Source organism: Phyllopteryx taeniolatus, chromosome 9, assembly GCF_024500385.1.
Source record: "Phyllopteryx taeniolatus isolate TA_2022b chromosome 9, UOR_Ptae_1.2, whole genome shotgun sequence".
NCBI classification, from domain to species: Eukaryota; Metazoa; Chordata; class Actinopteri; order Syngnathiformes; family Syngnathidae; genus Phyllopteryx; species Phyllopteryx taeniolatus.
Window position 1 is genome coordinate 22121945 of NC_084510.1, and position 23638 is coordinate 22145582.

Sequence of the window (23638 nt, forward strand, 5' to 3'; positions counted from 1 at the left end):
GTATTTTATTCTATTAATATTGTAACAGTAAGTTAAATGAAAAGACTAATCAAACTCAGTCTACCAGCACCAATAAGTAACATTAGCACTGATGCTAAGTGCTAACACAACATGAGAGGTTTGCTGGCTGGTCCACCAAAATTATAAACCGCAAAGTAGTTGTATCGCAGTCACCATGGCCATTAGATGTACTATTCTCCTTATTTGAAACTATCCATTCGTTGTCTGTACCACTCATTAAAATAATTTTTTGATCAAATTACATATAACATTACATATTGTTGCATTAATTATAATAAAAGCAACACATTCCCTATAGACACAGCAGAGGGGAAATGCAGAACACACATACAGGGCACGTGCAAATGCACATGCACAGACAGGCAGTCAACAATGACGCCTGAATAGGAAGCTGCACGTGTCGGCGTCACACGGATGACAGTTGCCATGGCAATATCGACACTGAACTTTTCAGCGTGTTACGAAGGCAGGCAAAATAAAAGCGAGAAATGATGAGGGGACAAAGACATCTTTTATTCACACACTAGGAACACTCTTGACTGAGAATTTTTCCAGAAGTGTACCACATGCTTGCTGCACATTACTTCGTCCAACTGAGTGCATATTTGTTGAGCTCAAAGGTCAGTGGCTGGTCACTCTCAAGGGGTGTTAAGGGCAAGGCGACAGATACTGCGACTCGTGTAAATCTTATACTGTATTGCATGATCACAGCTGTGCATGCAGGATTTCTCTTGTTATTATGGCTTTTGTTGTACTCCTGGAACTGGGTGAACAAAAGACGTGGCTTCCAATCGGCAGGGGTTAGTCAAGCTCATTATGTCAAGCTCATTATGTCTTCTTATTTTAACAATGAATCATTCATAACAAAGAGAAGCAGGCTTTTGGCATTTTAAATAGCAATTTTATTTTTACCACACAAAGCCTCTTTACAAAACCACTCTGTGTGGCTATATACATTTGAAGGCCTGATACATCATGTTACATACGGTAAAGCTAAAAATAGCATCCTCACTAAATCATGAGATTTATGCTTGAGCTATGTAAATACAATGTGAATTTTAAAAATAAGCATTTAGTATCCTTTGAGCGTATAGAGCCTATATTTAGTTTGTCTGATGAAAGTTCGTTTGGTGAATGCTAACACACAATGCAAAACAGCAAAAATGGGCTAACGAAACTAGCGGTTATTATAAACCTTTAAACAGTTGAACACAAGCGCTAGCAACACGAACAGACAGAGCATATACAATACTCACAGGCATATATTCTTTATCCTCTGCAAAAAACAACTAATATTATTGAAGCTTAGTTGAGACGGCCTTCTGTGTTTCATCATCAAATCTGTGTATTATGTGTGTATGTATTATACTGCCCCCTGGTGCGAAGGCACATGCACCAGAATGAGTAGCACTGAATTATCATGACACACATACACAAGTCTTTACATTCCACTAAATAGGTTTTACTCTATGTTCTTATAAAGTACACTACTGTAGAGTGCTGTTTGTACGATTAAAAAATACATTCGAAAAAATGTTGCTGGTGTTTTTTGGAATGGTGGAACGAATTGATGGTATTTCCATTCATTTCGATGTGGAAAAATGATTTGAGATATCAGTGTGGTCACGGAAAAATTTAAACTTGTACAAACTTAATTCAAGGAACCACTGCATTCCAATATGTAATAAACACCTCTGTAATACATTTGTGACAGTACACTTGCAGGTACTATCTTGCAGGATACATTTACAGCCTGAATGTTCTGTTTTATTCTTCTAACACATTTCTGCTTGCATTGAATTGATGCGGCACCATGTACAGTCCAGGTCATGTGCCCGTCAAGGTGAGAGGCTTATCGGCTCGCCAGTCGAGAGCTCTCTCCACTCTCACAATCAGGCTGGGCTTGATGAATGTTTCTCCTTCACCGTAGTGGATTCTATTTCTGCCTCTGGCCTTGAGACTGTCCTCAAAGTCATTATTCACCTTTGTGGCCCAAACTGCCAAGTGGAGAGAAACGGGGGATTTGTCGCCGAGCGGAGCAGCCTCCAGGACACGGGAGTTGTGATTTATTAAAAGCTTTTATTCTGAGCACACATCCGTGTCAGTGTAAGGCTCGCTTTATGCGTAGGTTCCGACATGGCCTTCCTGCTGACCTGTGGCCTGCAGACGCCTTGGGGTCGATCCTCCATGGTGTGCATATGTGCGTGTCTGTTCATATTGTCAGTATGTTGCTTTCAGTCTTGTAGAATAGGGCTGACAATCGCAGAGTAACTCTCAATACGATATCATCATCCCCAATGACACCAATGTAGCGATTGTGTGATAATCGATATATTGGTTAAAATATATATATTGTATTATATTAGAGTTTGAAAAAAATATATTAGAAACAAATCAATTAAGTTAAAATGTTATCAATTAAATGAATAAAAATAAATAATTTCAATCGATACTCAGTGTTGACAGTACTGTACATGGTGGAAAATACAGAGATTTACATCATATTAAAATGTCAAAATTGCCACAAAGTGGCTAGTTTTGCTGCGATTTGAATTATTATTTTTTAAATAATTGGAATCTTTGGTTTCCCCTCATCCGTTCAGTTTCATTCAAAAGAGGGAGGGGCTAAAGATGAACAAAAAATATTTTTAAAAGAGAAAAACTATTTAATCCATGGAAACGGCTGTTAACCACATCATTAGCACCTCTACCTTTGTCAAGTCTGTTGTTTTTTTTGCTACAGCTCTTGTATTGCATTTCATTAGATTGTGGTGTACCTAATGTTTTGGTGGGTAAGTGTATAAAATAGCCAGATGCATATTATCATGATGTACTTTAGCTTTTGCAGCATGCACATTCTTAAAGGAGACAAACTGGCTTCCGATGCCTCGTTGTTCTGCATAGTGCTGCTTTTTGATCTCACACAACTGCCGTGCTCATTATGCAGCCTCTCCTTGAACACTGATCTATTTAGTCACCACCAAGTTTGTCCAATTCTAAGCGAGTGTGGCTGCGAGTGCATTGGCATCTGGCTTTATGTACTTACAGTACAGGATATGGACGTGCCCTTCTCAGGAAAAGATGACAAATATCAACTTTATAGAGCACTGACTGCGTCGTCTCCCAGTGGTTCCTTTCCAAATGAGTTCACCAAGTGCTTATTTACTACTTCACTGACCATTGTGCATTGTTCAACACGCGGCTTAATAATACTTTTGTCGCTGCACATACAGCTGGGCTAGTAAATTAAATTTATCTGCATTATAATAATAGGATATGGATTTTGTTGGGTACAGATTTTTACTACATGCTTGGAAGGGGCCTTTAATCATACATAAACATCCTTATATTATGTAGATTCTTTAAACAGATTTTAGAATAAGTCTCATGACTGACTCTGAAGAGTGAAAATAAAAACAACAATGAAGGGTAGAAAATGATCACATAATGTGTTTTGCGGGCTTCATGTACCTCGGGCAGCAAGCTTTATTTAAGATGCATGAAAAGAAAAAAGTAGTAAAATTACCAGGAAAAATAAGTTGATGTTCTACGTTAATGTTTTTTATTTTATTTTATTTTTTTAAGAAAATAATAATATTACAAGAATAAACAGTGAGTATTACCTTGTTTTTTTTTAATATTAATGGTAGTGTAACTTGACCAAATACTCAATCATTGTTATCTTAACCTATACTCATTAGACTTTATTCTTAGTTTACATCTTAATATGTAATAAAAAAAACAATAACTTAATTCTTGTAATGTTCTGACTCCTCCCTTTATTCACCTATAATTGTGATTTTAATCTCATCTGATTTTATTTTTTTTTTCTCGTAAAGGAAAAACTTTTTCTGGTAATGTTTCAACTTCATTCATGTAAAAGTTTGACTTTTTTTCCTTTAGTTTTACATTACTTTATTCTCATCAACAGAATCTTGTAAATTTTAGACTTTTTCCCTCTACATTACAATGGTATTTTTGAAAAATTCATTTTTTTCTCATAAAATTACAACTTGTATTTTTATCATGTTACAAATCGTAATATTTTAACTTTAGGCATATCATTTTGACTATATTTTCTTTATATTTTTCCCCTTTTCTGTGTTACCCTAATATATTTGTACTCTGAAGTACCAATTCCACAAATGAACAAAAACCAAACATTTTATATCCTATTTTTGTTCTTTTATCTAATAAGAATCCTTTTTCTGAGTCGTTTCACTGTTGCCTTTGATAGCAGACGCATTATTAATGCACAACGTGAGAGAAAGCCCGACTTGTTATGCTCCAAAATCGCAATCCCACAATGGAAGGACACAAATGATTCATAACAACCTGCAACTGATGCACGAGAATCACATCAGATTCTCACATTCGAGGGAACATTCAGGTATCCAGGCCCTGCTGGATACTATTAGGCCGAAGACGTAAAGCTGCTTCATGTTGTGAGGGAAAACCACGGCCCACGTCTGACATTTCCTTTCTCGTGTTTACAGTCTGCAACTGTGCCTCTGTCTTGTCTCGATGCATCTGCGCATCTTCATCCTCTGTGTGTCAGTGCTGCGGCTTCCCCCCTCGTGGGCCACACTGTCGACTTCCTGACTTTCACTCCCTGCCGCGCTCCAAATTGAATCGACAGAGGAGCTGTCGAGCTGTCTGGTGACAATGTATAATTCTTGGCCACCTCCAGTCCACTGAGCAAACCCCGCGGTCTGTTCTTTGATATGAAGTTGCCGCTTATTTGCATTTTAAGCGCATTTTCTGGATGTATTTAGATTTATGCTACACAGAGAATGGGTTCGCTGAAGTCAACTACTGCCTGAAAACTGAGAATGTGTGCTGTTATGCTTATGGTTTATAAAGTTAAATTTCCCCCTATGTGTGTGTGTGTGTTATGTGGGGAACACAAACACACACACACACACAACTGCTATCATTTTAAGGATGTCGCAGAGGTCGAGTGAGCTTTTTAGCTCCAGCCCTTAGCTTGCTAGCTCGTTAGCTCCCAGGCTACCAAATGTAATAAACAGTTAACTTTCCCTTAAGTGTCCCAGTTGTGGTTGTGTCGCAAACGCCGTTCTGCCAGCGGCTTGCGGGTGTTACCACAACAATGAAAATTTATCGAGTCCATAAAAAAACTCCCGTGTCCATTGTATGGAACCATAACCTGACCTACTATGCCTCTGATTGGCTATCACCAAGAATACATACTTTTGATTCGCTGTGTGTGGAAGCTTTTCACCAACACTCACACACACATTCTTGAAAATGTAATTTAATTCATCCATCCATTTTCAGAACTGCTTATCCTCACAAGGGTCACGGGCGTGCTGGAGCCTATCCCAGCTATCATCGGGCAGGAGGCGGGGTACACCCTGAACTGGTTCCCAGCTAATCGCAGGGCAGATACAAACAAACAACCATTCGTACTCACATTCACACTTATGGGCAATTTAGTCTTCAATTAACCTACCATGCATATTTTTGCGATGTGGGACGAAACTGGAGTACCCGGAAAAAACCCACGCAGGCACGGTGAGATCATGCAAATTCCACACAGGGGAGGCCGGATTTAAACCTGGGTCCTCAGAACTGTGAGGCAGACGCTCTAACCAGTCGGTCACCGTGCCATGTCATTTAATTGAGCAGTTTAATTCAAAATGTTAAGCTCATATTAGACAATAAAAACAGAAAACACTTTTCACAACACCAATAAATACCTATAATAATAATAATAATATTCAAATTTCCCAGGATTTTACATAGGGGGGTTGTTAACTGTAAGATACAATTCTCCATTCATTCATTCATCTTCCGTTCCACTTCTCCTCACTAGGCTGAAAACCCACGCAGGCACGGGGAGAACATGCAAACTATACACAGACGGGGCCGGGATTTGAACCCCGGTCCTCAGAACTGTGAGACAGATGTGCTAACCAGTCGGTCACCGCGCTGCCCTACAATAATCAAAATAATAAATATTATATAGCTTCAGAGTGAAATATATTCATGATTTAAATTTTTCACTTTTTTTAATTGAACCACTGCAAGCAATAAAGTTTTCAACAATATTGTAATTTATTCTCAGTGCTGTGCCCTGAAATTCTAACAGCCATTAACTACATAAACTACAGACGGAAGAGGAGGAGGAGAGGAGCACAGAGAGGAGCAAGTAAACAGATAGGATCTTTAGTCTTGTCTGCCACGATGCTATGGCAACAGTGTCCTCCTGCTCTGATTGGTCGCAGATAAGGTTGCCTGTTTAGCCATTTGGCTGCAGCCACTTTCGCTTGTGGGAGTGGACAAATTATTCTGCTGTCGTCAAAGCCCAAGCTGTCAATCACCCGCTTTGCAACCCCTGCCTTCATATTCTACAGACAATTTAGAAGGAAGTTCTCCTTCACGCACTTTCAATTTGGTTTAACCAATGGCTGATAGGTTAGATTTGATAAAAATTAAGAGAACATGGTGGCAATATTAAGATTTGATGTGTGTTGTTGTAGCATTCAAATGCATTAATACAGAAATTGGGCCTTTTATATTATCTGTGTGTAATAAAGTAAGCCCCCCCAAAATATAGTATTTCAGTATTTCATGCTTTTTATTATATGATCAAATTATGTTTTATATCCAAAATGTAATATTTCCAGAAAAAGCTTCACACTTAGGTTTCTCGTGCCCCCTTGGTAATACACTCAAAAAGCAAAGAAGTAAAAATATATGTCAGTAACATACAGTAAGTAAAAAATATGAAATATGTCAGTTGTGCTGTATTGAGAAAATATTTAACAGAGGAAAGAATGTAGGGTTTTGGGTTTCATAAATTAGATAAATTCAAAAAGTGAGAATTTTTGCCTCAATATATGCTAATTTTCTAATGAAAAAACAGGCTCTGAAGACGTCTATCCACTGTTTGGATTTTTAGAGTTACTACATAGGGTAATGTTCAAAAACTCTGACTCATAGGCAGACATCCAGTTATTAAGACTATATTTACATTTGTACTAATTCTGTAGTAATTAAGTCCGTTACTGAGCAGCTTAGTCACACAGTATGGTGGATCTGCATGCCTCATCATGCCGGTAAAGTTTTTTTGTGCAACAGGAGAGTTTGACACACTCGCTATTGCAGTTTGTACTGAAATATTGTAATATTTATAGGAATAGATAGAAAAAGGTTTGAGAAGGGACAGACAGAGAGATGGGGAGAGAACGGAGCAAAAGCAACTACTGTACTCTACATGACAACAATAACACAAGAGTTGGATTTGGATTGCATGTGGACTGGGATGGCAGTGATACACGCTGTAAGGTAGGGACATAATGAGTACCAGGGCCAGTACACAATGAGAGAGGACACAACAGGGTAGGATAGGGCAGGAGCAATGAGCCATACAGCCCATTAATTCTCAGCTAATGGCATACTTAAGTATTATTGCTATTGAAATGTACTTACAGTCAGAAAGGCTCTGGCAATTCCCATATATTAAACTATTTAAATTTGCCTTTCAGATCCTGGCTATCATCTCTATCCTCTTCATCGTGTTGTCCACCATCGCATTGTCTCTCAACACTCTACCAGACCTGCAGGGCACAGATGAGTTCGGCCAGTCCACCGACAACCCACAGCTGGCCCACGTGGAAGCTGTGTGCATTGCCTGGTTCACCATGGAATATCTGCTGCGCTTCCTCTCTTCTCCCAACAAGTGGAAGTTCTTCAAGGGTCCTCTGAACGTCATCGACCTGCTGGCCATCCTACCGTACTACGTCACCATCTTCCTGACGGAATCAAACAAGAGTGTGTTGCAATTTCAGAACGTGCGGCGTGTGGTTCAGATTTTCCGAATCATGCGAATCCTGCGCATTCTCAAGCTTGCCCGTCACTCCACAGGACTCCAGTCTCTCGGCTTCACCCTTAGGAGAAGCTACAATGAGCTGGGCTTACTCATTCTTTTTCTTGCCATGGGGATCATGATCTTCTCCAGTCTAGTGTTCTTTGCCGAGAAGGATGAGGAGGACACAAAGTTTAAAAGCATTCCTGCTTCTTTCTGGTGGGCAACTATCACAATGACCACTGTAGGCTATGGAGACATCTACCCTAAAACTCTGCTTGGAAAGATAGTCGGGGGTTTATGCTGCATAGCAGGAGTACTTGTAATAGCTCTCCCTATTCCCATTATTGTAAACAACTTCTCAGAATTCTACAAGGAGCAAAAGAGACAGGAAAAAGCACTTAAACGTAGAGAGGCCTTGGAGAGGGCAAAGAGAAATGGTAGCATTGTTTCCATGAACTTGAAAGAGGCTTTTGCTCGTAGTGCAGAACTTATGGATGTGGTGGTGGAAAAGAATGAGAGGTCTCATGATAACCACCTCTCACCAAGCCGTTGGAAATGGACTCCCAAGAGAGCTGTTTCAGAAACGAGCTCCAACCGTTCTTTCAATGCCCAAGAATTAGGATCTCCAATCAAGTGCAGAAACAGCAGCCCCCAAAAGTTAAACGTTCAGAAGCTGGAGGAGATGTACACGCAAATGGCCAAGACCCAATCACAACCAAACCTCAATGCTAAAGGTTCCAGGGTTGGAAAGCAAAGGGACGAGATAGAGCTGGGAGCTATACATGATCACGGTCCACCAATGCTGGTAACCAGAGACGGTGTCGGTGACATGAAAAGTTTATCCAGCATTGACAGCTACATCAGTTGTGCTACAGACTTCCAGGAGAATCCACGCTTCCCTCCTAGCACAGCAATGGACCTTTGCCACAGCGAAATCAACCGGTTATCACATAGTCCAGCTATAGCCCTTCCCCAACACTCTCTGCCAAAAACAGGCCAGCAAAGCACCGGAACACCTAAGCTGACTCCCATCACCGTTCCCAAACCCACATGCTCAGAAACTGCAAGGAGATTCTTATTCTCTGGCAATGCCTCAAAAAGTCTTTTCTCTAAGGGAGGCTATCACAATGAGAAGGAGCCTGGACCGTCGCCACTCTCAGACAGCTCCGTCCTGTCTGACCACTCACTGCTGAGTCCCGAAATTTCCATCTACACCACGGCCAGCAGCAGGACGCCGCCAAAGTCCCCAGAGAGTGCCACCCTGGCCCCGACCGTCTTCACCTTCCACGACTCATCTATCAGCAAATATATCGACGCCGACACTGACGACGACGAGCACCTGCGTGACATCTCCGACGCTAGCCCCACAGATTGCCTGCTGAGTGGCTCCAGCCCCAAACGCAGCATCAACATCAACTACCAGAGAGCCACCAACCATTTGGAGGCTGCCCAGAAAATGCTGGGACAAAACTGTCTATTCCCCCGGGAAGGAATTTGCGGGGTTCCTCACGAGAATCACGTGGGTCCAGAGGTAGGACGTAGACAAAAGAAGGAAAGGGGGCGACAAAATACTTTGGACAAAAGCCACTGAGGTATGAGTGAGTAAGTATAAAACATAAACCAGAGCACGAGTGCTTGGGACAGAGACACCAAACACTCAAAAAGCCAGACAGACAAAGGGGAGTAACAAAGTTTAACTGTTTTACAAATCACCTGAGCATGCCAATGGGCCATGTGCTCAGGGAGAACACGAGGGCCGAATACTCGGGGAGAAACATTTGGAAAATTTCACTGCCCCTCTTTTGACCCATTCCAATCAAGAGGTAGTATTCCGCAGCCTCCTAACAAAGAAGCACCCCAATGTAGCCAGCAGATCTGTTCAGCGATCCCATGAGTCGTTTTGAGTAAATCCAACTAAGTTTTGTGGTGTGGTTGAGGCTGAGGGTTATCGCTACATTCTCCAGTAAGAACAGTCCCAGCGGAACTAGTTTCGTAGTCTTGGAGATACAGGAGAGGGCCTAAAGTCTTCTAAGCTACTTCTTCTAACCCTTCATTCCCATACCTGGCCTTAGTCATTTGCAGTTGTTGGGGGCGTGCATGTCTGCATTTGCGTGTGCGCATGTGGTGATGACTGCTGATGGATGCCGATGCAAATTCATGTGTATACAGGTCAAAAGATTGTCCAATCTGATTTATTTTTTTATAAAGATAAAATACCAAATAGATATTGGTTATTTGATAGTCTGCCTTGTCATAATGATACGTGACAAGTAATCCCACGTTAAAGATCGGCATCTTGGAACAGAGGCTTCCGATAGTGGAGGTTTCCGGCCCATCATCCACAGTGTCTGGTCACATTACTTCATAAGGATGGATGACACTTTTACATTTTGCCAGTGGTGACTATTACTTGGGCATCTCTATGTCATTTATAATTTTCTTATGGGCAACTATAAGAGCCAAATATAATATACACTCACAGGCTACTTTATTAGGCACACCTACAGTATTTAATGAGACCTAATATAAGTGCTGTATGTGCTACATTGTGTAAGTTTTTACTGATGAGGGAGGTATTCATTTAATATTGTTTTACATTGTGGTTGTAGTTTGTGGAGAACAATTTCTAACATTTTGGTTTCAAATTATTAGAAACCACCTAAAGTGCCTGTTAAGTGAAAATAAATGTCTTGTAAATTGGACACCACAGAGAAGAGTGTCGTGAACAAACCTGACAAGTTTGAAGTATACAAAATGAAGCTTCAAAATCATGAAAAATCATGCCGTTTTTTTTAAGCTTTTACACACACAAAAATACTTGTTTGTAAATGAGAACAAGCTGGCCCGCGGGCACCATAGCACTTCCAACCCGTACTAGTACAGTATATATATTGTGTTTTTACAATAATAAGTAACTATATTTATAATTTCATATGCACCTGTGACGAAACCAAAGCGCAGAGTCTTTGTCACTGAAATGGGGTGCTGATCAAAACAAACAGCCTCTCAAAATATCCACTCTCTCCTTTATTCTCGGCCATTTCGTCTTTTTGTGGCTATGAGCTACTTCTGTGCAATGTTTTTGTGGTTCAATAAAATATAACACAGTACAATACATTGTACGTGGGGGCTCAAAACCCGATACACGGTCGCAGTGCGACGGTAGATTTTTGGCGCTTAATTGTTGAGTGTGGGTCGAAGAATTGCCGATTGTAATTTTTTTGCGATGGTCAACCTAAGTGGCTTTCAGCTGCATTGCTCGGTGTGCGGCAGGCCTTTGTAACTCCTCAGTTATGCAGGTTAACCACTGATGCAACGAAGATGCTCAAGTTTTTATACAGTGGGGGAGGGAAGACTCATGCCGGACAGTCAAGTGCGTCACTTGGTACCATTTTATCCATGCCCAAAAATTTTAAAAAAAAATAAAAAATTTGTTGAACGCTATATCTCCATAACTGAGTATTACATAGTTCTCAGCATTTATCTTCAAACATATATAATGTACTGAATTTAGAAACCAATCTCTGAATTCACTTTATAAGTTCTTTAAGAGCTGTTTAACAACAATGCAAACTACAACAGCAAGAATAAACATCTTGTTAAATGAATACACCTCAATCACAACTGAGCATTAGTATTGAGGAAGAAATATGATCAACAAGTGTCAGTGTATCTAATGTTGTAGCCAGTGAATGTATGACTAGTACATGCCTCATGCATACATTCAAACAACCAATCAGTATAAAAAAAATGGGAAATTATCAATTTAATTTAATAATCAGCTAAACAACGTTGTTTTACGACATAACAACCACACCTCCATTAATTCAAAATTTTAGTAGCAAATGCCCAGCATGCATTGGCTTTATTTGGACCAACAGAAAAGTAACCAAAGAGATGGGTTTGGTTTAATAATGGTTAAAGTTCTCAGGTCATCAAAATCCACATTTTCTTTCTACTGTTTTATGCAAAGGCTTGCAAAACGGGTGGATTTGAAATTGCCATCATTGTGACGTAGTTTTGTCAATTAATATTCAAGTACCTGCCCAGTTCGAGATTGGTACCCCCCCCACCCAACTCAGCTGAGCAAGTTTCAGTCGCCGCCAAACCAAACAAATACAGTCTATAAAGTATACATATGTTATGTTTTACAACAATACATTACTATATTGAACGTCACGTGCTGGTTATGTTCAAGTGAATGGAAGCGCAGGACAGGCCTCTCAAAATATCATCCTCGCTTTTATTTTCCACCCACGTCCCCTTTCAGCTCACGTTGCCTATTCGTGGGCCAACAACGATTGGTGAATTACGCTTCACTATGATAGTAAGACCCAACATAAAAGTATCAAAACGCGACGTCGCTATGAACGCTTGGCCACCGCAAGCCACAAAACGATATGATATCGCCGAGGGCCAATCAGAGCAAAGCTTATTTACATATCGAATATGAAAGACAAATCCGGCCATCTCAATTGCACAGCATAAAAGACCAATTAGAATAGTTTGAAAAAGCATTAAAAGGGCATCCCAACCCAAATTATCTTGCAAACCCAATAAAAGGACATCAAAGATTATGGAGGAAAAAAAATGATGGCATGGGACCTTTAAGGTAATATTGAGTGGAAATCGTTGGTGTTTAAATCTCTATATAAGTAAGTCATACTGTATATACAGAAACTGCATGAGTTGTAATTGACCAGTGCAAACACACCCACGGAAGAGGCACACAGCTTAACTTCAATATACGTATGCAGTATCTAAATACTTGGTTGCCATGGTGACGGTTACCGTTGTTCAGTCTTTTAATAAGGGTGGGAAGGCCTGAATGCATGTAACATATACGAGAGCACATATAGGCACACAGGAATGGCAGTTATGCATGGTAGTCACACATTGGCATAGCCACTATTCACCACCCATAGCCATGACTCATGGATGCGGCGTTATGAAGATGCCACAACCCCGCCCATTGACACGTTTGTGACCAATGTAGCACATCACAGATATGTGACGTTTTTTTGTTACTGCATAACACAGCAACATTTATGGAAATATACATATTGTATTACTAGAAGAATAAACATGCACTTTAATGTCTCATTTATATGGAGGAAACTATCATTGTTCGTCCCAGTTGAGATGCGACGTACTTGCCTTTTGAAGCCCTTTAAGAAAAACAAGTGAAGGTATTTGGAATGAACCGGAACCTTGAAAGAATAGCATAACAATGATCATTTGGATCTAACGGATTCTAGTTTGACTTGCAAAGAAAATAGGACTAGTCAAATCATATACAGTATGTGATAGGTCACCACAACATTCATGACTGTCATTCATTCCTATCTTTTGGAGTCACAAATCCTAATTTCAATTTGTGTTTTGCATGGTAGTTAGAGAAGCCAGAGGGTGAAAGGAATAACAATGAGGGTGCGAGTGTGTGTATTAGAGCGAGGGAGAGTGTGACGCTTTATAGAAAAGAATTTCCCAAATGAATGTATGCATGTCCGGGGAAGCCTCCATTCTGTGTGTGAAACACCAAGAACCCCCCCCCCAGATCCCCCACCCATGAAAAATCACAGAAATGTATTTATTTTTTTAAGAGAAACTAAAGATATATTCTACTTTATGATTTAGCAGATCGATGGAATGGAATCCCTCAACATTATTGGGATAAATTGTTTTAACTGGTAATAAATTAGTTCATCCTGCTCCATACTGGAGGAGATCAAAATGTATATACAGTTAAGCCCAAAATTAGTCAATGCACTGGACACATTTTGGCCTTCAAGGCTCTTTGGCATTTTCAGTTTTTTACATTTTGTATTTTATTCATATGTCATTCCCCCCCCCCCCCCTTCTAAAGGATCCTCATAACATCTAGCAAAGGGGTCACCAACATGGTACCCGTGAGTAGCCCGCGGGCCTGTTTTAAAAATTCCTCACTAGTGATGGGACAATGTGATTTCCTAGGAATATTGAAGAAGTGATTATTTGAAATATTGAAGAAGTGATTATTTGAAATTGTGAACACTTACAGTTATAGAAATGTTGCATGGTGATACTTTCTGTTTCTTATCTTGTTAGATCAATGATAATAATTGTGAGCAATGATTAACATTATCAGTGGGTTCACATAGATGAATATTAATTATTCATAACAAATAATTGAAGATAGTGTAAGCCTTTTTTTTTATTTCAGAAGCCTGCATCAAACTGGTAGCCTTTTGCATTAATCAGTACCCATGAAGAAGCTCTCAATTTAAAAAAGGGTGGTGACCCCTGAAAATATTTCAATAAACTAGATATTTAGAGCATTGGATGTATGCATGTATTGATAAAGGGTATGAATCATTTTGGACTTGGAATGTTTTGCCAATCTGTAAAAAAGATATATTAAAATTGAAAATATTTATATTTCATAACTCCTAACACTACATCATAAAACATTTTGCTACTTTCTTGTATCATTTCCAGTTAAAACATACCCATTCAACAAATGGGAAAAAAATAAAATCAAAATCAATTGATCTCAAAATTTGGCCAGAGTGTGAAGAATCTTGGGCTTAACTGTATATTCAGGTTTTAACTTACAATATGTGTATGTCTCAAAGGTAAAACACTCAAAAAGAAAATTGCCATATCTTCCAGAGAACATACTTGTAACAAAATTTTAAATACTGTACGGGAGGGCTGCACAATTATGGCCAATATAATAATCGTGATTATATTTGATCAATATTGCAATCACGATTATTAGTCACAATTATTCTTCATGTTAGGGAAAAAACTTCATTTTTATTGTACTACTTTTCAACAAACAATATGAAATAGTTATCAGTGCAAAATGAATCTTTAAATAACAATAAATAAAAAATTCTACTTTACCAAGGGCTAACTTAATAAATGTGCTATTAAAAAGTGCAATCACAAATTGCAACTTAATGAAAGCAAATAAAGTTCATGCATAAAAGGCAGTAACATTAGGCTGTAAGCACTGACTTTTTATTTGGGGGAAAAAAAAAAAAACTCGGCAATATATTGTGTTGTTCTACATGACCATTGGTCAGTTGTGTACGGTCACAAACTCCAAAGAACTCCATAGTTGTGATTTGCCTCTCTATTTACTCCCGGCGTTTATTCATTGCGGTCAGACCAGTCGAAAAGATGAAGTCAAGGCAGTCGCTGCAATGATTGTTAATAGTGTCTTACCGTGACACGCCGCCTGTCTGCCAACGTCCAGAGAGGGCCAACTTCAAAATCAAAGCTTCATATATTACTACATTGGACATCAATGCCATTTTAAGCTTTTATTATGAAGTTGGCCTCGGAGCGCGGTGCTGGCCCTTGATGAAGCCTTAACCATACGTTCGGCCTTTGGTGGCTGGCTGACTAGGTTGCTGGCACTGCTGCTAATGAAGCACTTTTCATATGCAGCAGTGGCCACATTTTAAATGTAAAAAAATCGGCGACGATCAGGCTCATTTAATGGTGGCAGCCAAAATCACGATCACAATTAAAATTAGATTAATTGTGCAGCCCTACTGTACGGTGATTTGAAAAAAGAATTTTTTTACACATATTTAAGCATAATTGAGATAGTTTACTAAGAATGGCTTCTCTTTTAGTCTTATTAATTATTCCAATAACATTTGATAAGGTGCTAATTGTACAAAAGAAAATAAAAGATAAAGATAAATATTTCCAATTGACTTCTGGTTGAATTGTCCTTTCAACATTCAGCTCAGCAGCGCTGAATAAACCTTTAATTGGATTTTGCTTGAGGGACGCGATTAGGAAAACCGAAGGCCAATGTACGCCGAACATTTCATCGCAGTTGTTAAACTCTGGCACATAAATCTCATTGACGTAGGCTATATATGTCATACATAATTAGGTTAGTAATAACCTGCTGATTGCCAGTTATCAGCGACATCACCATCAATATCAATCAATGAAAAGGCGGGAAAAAACAATTTATTTGGTGACTAAAGGTCATTTGGGGTGGGCAAGCTATCACCATGCATCATCTGTCCAGTCATTTGGGCTTTCAATAGAAGAGGCTGTCAGGGAGCATTTTGGCTGATATATTTAAACCATGATGACAATCAATATTTCATGACTTGACAGGAAACACCATAGTCGAGGTTTGTCAAATATAATTGTGCATAAACATAAAACACACAGATAATATCGATGGGCAATGCTTTCTGACATGATTTTAGTAGGGTATCCAACAAACATTTTAACACCCTGTACTATTTAAAGTAAGGAGTATGGCACACTATATGAAGCAGATATAGCATGTGATACAAAAACACTATAGGGTTTGAGCATATTTTTGTTCAAGACTCAATAGTAAGAAAACATTTCAAGGACCCCCAAAATATGTTGTGTATGTATTTTTATTTATTTGTTGTATTTATTGTTTTTATTTATTAGTGTTTTTGTGTTTTGTTTTTGTTTTTACTTTTTATCTATAAGGTTTCTACTCATTCCAGTGCATTTTGGTGCAAATTCTACAATTTTTGTCCTGGTCATTTGTGACACGAGTATTTATGGGTGGCAAGAATTGTATTCCTAGACTGTGATATAATTTTTTGTTTGTTTGTTTTCATTATTATTTATGACACTTTTTGTATTTGGCGATACAATAACAGCATACTGCGGAGGTCCTCTGTTTTCGACCGACGTACTAGTAAAGTCATAATTACAGTAAACATTTTGTATGAAATGCACTTCTACGCCATAGATATGAAATGAGCAAATGAAAAACACTAAGTACGCCAGTAACTGGGGATGCCATTCATAGCCTTGAAACGTCGTATCTCGGGACCCTCATACAGTGAGGACACCCTGTAAAAATCCAAATCAGAGTGACTTCTTATTGACATTTTATAGACAAAATTAAGAGCACAGTGCTGCACAGACTCCCCAAACGTTCCAGCAAAACTCTCCCTGCTGTATAGTACAAGCTATTTTCTTTAGATTCTGACATTCTGAATAGTTTGGTTGTGGCATTAGCTACTAGAAGTAAAGCGATGCAGGTTTTTAATGTGTTTTCACGAGGAACCTGACCCAGAGAGTAGAAAGAAGCATTATAGAGCCCCTGTGTCGCTGTATCAAGGGGTTGGGGTCCATTCAGGGCACATTTATAGAGAAGAACAGACAAAAACACAATAAAAGAAAATCATATAGGAGTATGAGGCCAATGAACAACTAGAACAAATTACAAACAAAACTATATTTTTCTACATTTTAAGCTCAGTGGAATTGACCCCAACCTTGCCTAAGCCATCGGCCTTTGTAAAGTACACCAGGGAAATAGACAAAAGATATGGGAAAGGTCTTATACAATGTTGTTTGTAGGTCTTCAGCTTGTCTGTTTTGTACAAAACACACAAACAAACAAAAATATTTCTACCTGTTGACTTTCTATGCTGTCGTTTCTGTATAAATGTTCTATCGTTTGTGCATGTTGTAACTTTTCGGCGTTGCGGCTGCTTGAGACTCACACAGAGCCATCCTTGTTATTGTCTTGTAAGGGAAAAAAATCTGTGTCTATGTCCAGAGATATTTCTTAAGAAAGGTGACATTTCCTCCTCGGATGACTCCAAACGAAATAAAGCAGATCACTTTACATTTTGATTAAGAATGGCTGACTTTCATCATTTAGTCTCTTGGTATTTATACAGGGTGTCCCCAAAAGTCACTACACAATTCCTTTTTTCTATTTCATTTCAGGTATCGTTCAGAAAGATGCGAGGCCATCAGCATTTTACAGCTTAGGTTTTGCAGTTTTTGTAAGCATACTGTTTATCAATCCCTTGCCACTGTCTTTTGCCAACTGACATTGAGACAGTCCAAATGATGAACATCGGTTTGAATGACACTTAAACAAGTTGGAGAAAAGATCGTGTTTGGTGACTTTTGGAACCCTATATTGAAAACAGAATTACAATCACTTACACGAACCAATTAAAAGGTTTCTACCTGCAAACTGGTGTGCGTTGGAGGTCATATGAACAGGAAGCTGAGGGCCGTGGGGCAGGAGCAGGCCTTCATCCTCCCCGCACACCTCTACATTGGGGGTTTCCCACAGCCTGCCACTGGAGAAGCTGCCTCCTGCACGGGGAGACAGGCGGTGCTTCAACTTTGCATCCAATATGCTCAGCAATGTGGCCATCTAGTGGTAGACATGGCTTGTTCCTAGCCACGAGCAGTTTCATGTCAAAGGTTGGTTTGTTTCTGAGAAAGAAGTGCATAAAGAATGATATTAGGAAATTAATAAAAGGCGGCTCACTCGAGGGAGTCTCACACTATTGTTTGTATGGGAATTTTTAACATTCAATGATGACTTTATCAAGACCTCATAACTCAGCCTTTAGAGCACTGGTCTTGTAAACCAGGGGTCGTGAGTTCAGTTCTCACTGGGGCCTTTTGAGAAAAGGCGGCACGGTGGCCCGACTGGTTAGAGCGTCAGCCTCACAGTTCTGAGGACCCGGGTTCAATCCCTGGCCCCGCCTGTGTGGAGTTTGCATGTTCTCCCCGTGCCTGCGTGGGTTTTCTCCGGGCACTCCGGTTTCCTCCCACATCCCAAAAACATGCATTAATTGGAGACTCTAAATTACCCGTAGGCATGACTGTGAGTGCGAATGGTTGTTAGTTTCTATGTGCCCTGCGATTGGCTGGCAACCAGTTCAGGGTGTACCCCGCCTCCTGCCCGATGACAGCTGGGATAGGCTCCAGCACGCCCGCGACCCTAGTGAGGAGAAGCGGCTCAGAAAATGGATGGATGGATGACTTTATCTTCAGAATATAGTATTATTGAACATACTACATTTGATTTACTGTCCTATTACATTTTTACACGTATTTATTATTGTAAATTTAAAAGAAAAAAATCCTCTGCTTTAGACTTTGTTTCTCTTTACAATCTGGCTGCAACACTCAATAGAATTCTCTAAAAATGTGGTGTGGAATGTTATCTTGCAATCTCATGCAACCTCCACACAGGCAGGCTGGAACTCAGAACTGTGAGGCAGACATCCTAACCACGACTCCAACATTGTACCCATTCAAATATAAAGCATAATTCAAAATGATATTCCAAATGACAGAGTTTGGGCTCCATTAAATACAAAAATTAATTCATCCATCCATTTTCTGAGCCGCTTCTCCTCACTAGGGTCGCGGGCGTGCTGGAGCCTATCCCAGCTGTCATCGGGCAGGAGGCGGGGTACACCCTGAACTGGTTGCCAGCCAATCGCAGGGCACAGAAACAAACAACCATTCATGCTCACAGTCATGCCTACGGGCAATTTAGAGTCTCCAATTAATGCATGTTTTTGGGATTTGGGAGGAAACCGGAGTGCCCGGAGAAAACCCACGCAGGCATGGGGAGAACATGCAAACTCCACACAGGCGGGGCCGGGGATTGAACCCGGGCCCTCAGAACTGTGAGGCTGACGCTCTAACCAGTCGGCCACCGTGCCGCCAAAAACTAATTCATCACTAGACAATATTGGAGTGCATTACGAGACCTGTTATTAAAGTGACTAAGCAAAAACGGGCAATTGGCTGGGCTCCTAAGATTTCCAGTGGCCCCCAACGTCTCATAAAAACTTATTAATAATTTTTTCTAGGATTTAAATCAATTATTATTCTTGTATTCTTAACTCACAAACATAAAACAAATTAAAATGCTTAATTTATCATGATCCTTATAAGTTCTCTCCACTCCCTTTTCATGCTATGGACTAGTCCATCTTATTACTGCGTATGTGCTGACTTGACTCAAGAAGAGGGTAGCAGTAGCAACACAAACGTGTTGGTGTGCTGTGAGGAAAATGAAGCGGAGTAATCCCAGTGGAGCGAAGAGGAGAAGGCTATAGGAAAACGGTTTTGATTTTTCTTTTTTTTATTAAACAAAAGGTTATGAGCTTTGTCATGGTGATGACAACAACAAGAGCCAGACGCTCTTGCCAGTTGCAGTAGCACTGCTGTCAGTGTCGATCAGGGAGGATTCCAGTACAGATGAAGTGGAGAGTGACACAAGTGATGCTTTTCCACCATGAATGAGAGTAGAGCCCCATGACTGATTTTTGTTGGGCTCCCAAATGACTAAATTATACTGTGAAGTTTTTATTTTCTGCTGATTGATTGGGAAGAGATCAATTTTGAACCCATATATGGTTTCTAGGCCAATAGAGATAATACTTGCTCATTTGGACTATTGTGCTACCTTACCTGTCCTCCTCGCTACTCATCCCTCCATCTCCTCCACCTCCTCCACAGTGCTTGTGTCCAGCAGGGAGAGCGGGCGGTGCCGCATCCAGCGGGTGTGGGGACATGCGCTTTGCTGACATCCTTTGCTCATGGAGCTCAGCTCAAACCGCACACAATACCTAAAGTAATTCACACGCAAAAGCACTTTGAGCCAGGCTGCTTCGGGAATATTTTAACGGTTGGAAAAGGTCACCGATTTGCACGAACTGTCTGGACGTGGTACCCAATAGTGTCGTTGCCGTCGGGGATGTGTCTCTTCTTCCTGGCGTTGCCATAGCCACTGCTGGTAATAAGAGCTGGGACTGCCCACAGAGAATCCATGATAATAACATTAATTATCAGCATGTTCTTCAGTACTGAGCCACACAATGGACATTGAAATAAGCACATAATGGGACAATCCTGTCTAGGAATAAGGACAAAAGCAGAAAATGAAGGTCAATTTGATATGGCACCTGACTACATTAGCTATGGCATTTGACATAATACCATAAGTTGTTTTTAATGCAGAAAAGTATTTTTCTTATATTTGCCTTTCTTCTGTGCAGGCACCAGATGAAATTTAGTTACTTATCTAGTCGAAGTAAAATGTTGGCACGATTTGGAGTTCAACATGGAAAAACACACCTCCAAAGTCAAACTAAACTTGGAATTCAAACCATCATCAGGTGTGATGTCATGTGAGACTCGGTGAGCATCAAAATGTGACGATGACCACAGAACCAGATATGGAACTTATTGCGACAAGGGTTCTGGCTGCTCAATTCAATATACTCAAGATACGAGTGACCCAAGTTTTTAAGAGCTTTAGTTGGGTCAATTATTATTATTTTTTTGCTCTGACTTGCGAGTAAAAATAGAAATCGAAGCGCTGTATGATAGCAGTGAACTCAACTCAACTCACATCACAACAAGCCTCTCCAATACATGTCCATCAGACGGCTTCAAAGGGTGATAAGTTTTACTGTATTTTAGCTTCATTTGACAGTGGTTAACTTTTCTTTTTTTTTTTTACTCTGAAACAGGTTATTTCAATTTATATTATTTCCTGTGGGGAAATGTTTTTTTCAAAATAACTTTGAAGTCAACCAGCATCACAGCGTGTTCAACTTTGGAGGTTCCATTTATATTAATAGGGTTGGCACTGGGTCATGAAACCTCATAGCCACACTTGTGTGTAGTTAGCAACAGCATCATGTGTGTTTATGTGGCTAAACCTTTAGCCACACTCAGCCAGTCCTCGTCACTGAGAAATGAACCAATAAACTTTAATGATGTGGGCTCTATTAAAACTACCTAGTCATTAATCAGGAATGATTTGGGAAAATACTCTTAATTGCGAGTTTGTTTTTGTGTTACTTTTAAACAAATGTTGGGATTGTGATTTAGCATGCGATTTTGGGGGACGAAGCTTGTTATCTTCAGCATTATTCACTAAACACGGCCTGCCACCGGAGCTGCTGAGACAGTTCTACACAGCGGTCATCGAATCAGTCCTGTGTTCTTCCATCACAGTCTGGTTTGGTGCTGCTACAAAAAAGGACAAACTCCGACTGCAACGGACAATCAAAACTGCTGAAAGGATTGTCGGTACCCCCCTACCCACCATTGAGGACTTGCACGCTGCCAGAACTAAGACAAGAGCGTGCAAAAGCTCTTCCAGCTCCTTCCCCCAGGTAGGCGCTACCGATCAATGCAAACTAGAACTAGCAGACATTCCAACAGCTTCTTCCCTCTTGCGATCAACTTCTTAAACACCTAACCTACAATTCCATTACAACATGCTGGCAATTTTTTGACTTGAGTTCGTTGTCACATTTCTGTGGGGCCAATTATGTATTACTCGTGCACTCACTGTAGTTGTCTCGCCATGCTGCACTATTTGCATATACTGGCCATTCATGCCAGAGTAGCATTTGCTCCATTTGCACGCTGATTGAGGAGTATCTGTAACATTTGCACAACCAACATTGTCCCAGATTATCGCACTATTCGTCACTTTAAACCGCATACACTCCTTGAAGTCTCAGCGCCCTTTGCACAATGGTCATTGCACCGGACTATTGCAATATTAGTCATTCGAACTGCTCTAAGTGCTAGAGGACTCTGCATCTTTTTGCACAATTGTCAAAAAATAAAAAATAAAATGTACCGGCATTCCCAGATAACTAGCAACCCTTAACTGCTCAGTGACTGTTTTTTTTTGTTTTTTTGTCAATGTCTTTATGTCTCCAAAGTGTTCTGTAAATTGACTATCTGTTGTCGTACTAGAGCGGCTCCAACTACCGCAGACAAATTCCTTCTGTGTTTTGGACATACTTGGCAAATAAAGATGATTCTGATTCTGATTATGATTATTCCATCGTATGACCAACACAAAATTGGATATAGCCAACAAATAAACAACTCTTTCCTGTAGGCCAGGCCTAAATGTTACGATGAACTGATATGAAGAGCAAATCTTTATTTAACTATTGAATTGTAAAAAGCAAAACCATGGTAGAATACTGACTTATTGATTTAGCTTCATGCCTTGTACGTTTTATTCACGTGAATAAACCGACCGTAGTTTGTACTGTTTCATACAAGTGTAAAAGGTTTCACGAATATAGAAGAAGATACTCACGGACAACACGGAGGGACGCGGCGGCAGCCCGACCGGACCGGAGCGACCAGGAGTGAGGCCAGGGTGGCCAAAAGTAACGGGAAACCGGTACTCGCCATTTTGGCTGGACTAAAGTTAGTGACGTTTTTTGTGTGTGGTTTTTTTTTCATTATTTTTATTTTTATTTTTTATTTTTATTTTTTATTTTTTATAGAGTCACCGCAACTGTCGTGGATGGATGGTTTTTATTATTATTATTATTATTATTATTATTTGTGTGGTTTAAAGTTCGAACCTCGTTCGCGGTCATTCTGGTTGCACTGTGACGTTATCATCTCTTAAAGGGACAGTACACTAATTCAAGAAGAATAACTGAGGTACAAGCTGTGGAAAGTCACGTGCAGAAAATAAATCATTACAAAATACAATTTAGTATTGATCACATAATTTTCTATCAAATTATTTTACATCATTTCACTTTATCTTGTTCAATTTCTCATGAAATGTGTTATATTATTGTTTGACAAATATGTAAATTATTTGCTTGTATTTTTTTTTGTTTAAAAAGTATCTTAAAAAGTCATGATGAATGAAAAAACAATAATAAAAAAAACTGCAACGATAATTGCCAGTTTTCATTGACATGGTAAGAGGTACTCATTTAACATGTAGTATGTTTATTATTAAAGTACTAGTGACATAGCATAATAAACAGTCCTCAATGTGACGCAGTGCAGCTGTACACTACTGCAATCTACAATAATAAACATATTAATTAATACCTATCTGATCATGAGCAAGTGTACCTAATTTTGAAGCCAGTGCATGCATCAATAATGTATTTTTAGTCAAATCAATTCACACTGTATGATTTGAAGGTTAATTGGACT

The 23638-nt window shown here is 39.7% G+C and overlaps 1 protein-coding gene and 1 long non-coding RNA gene across 4 annotated transcripts in view; one reads left to right on the plus strand and one right to left on the minus strand.

The window, feature by feature from the left end:
• kcnb1 (potassium voltage-gated channel, Shab-related subfamily, member 1) overlaps positions 1–14983 on the plus strand; it is a 44429-nt gene extending 29446 nt beyond the window's left edge. Inside the window, exon 3 of the mRNA XM_061785419.1 lies at positions 7533–14983. Coding sequence (XP_061641403.1) covers positions 7533–9446 — 1914 coding nt within the window. The 3' untranslated portion in view covers positions 9447–14983. The remainder of the gene's footprint in view (positions 1–7532) is intronic.
• A 1241-nt stretch (positions 14984–16224) lies between these two features.
• On the minus strand, positions 16225–23033 carry LOC133483754 (uncharacterized). 3 transcript variants are annotated; one of them, XR_009790192.1, is made up of 5 exons: positions 22770–23033; positions 20351–20445; positions 20105–20262; positions 17849–18103; positions 16225–16711 (listed from the first exon to the last, which is right to left on the minus strand). It is a non-coding gene; the product is annotated as an uncharacterized LOC133483754 (long non-coding RNA). The 3 variants fall into 3 exon arrangements; XR_009790194.1 differs by having other exon boundaries at positions 20337–20445; XR_009790193.1 differs by having other exon boundaries at positions 20367–20445; positions 22770–23032.
• Positions 23034–23638: the final 605 nt, after the last annotated feature.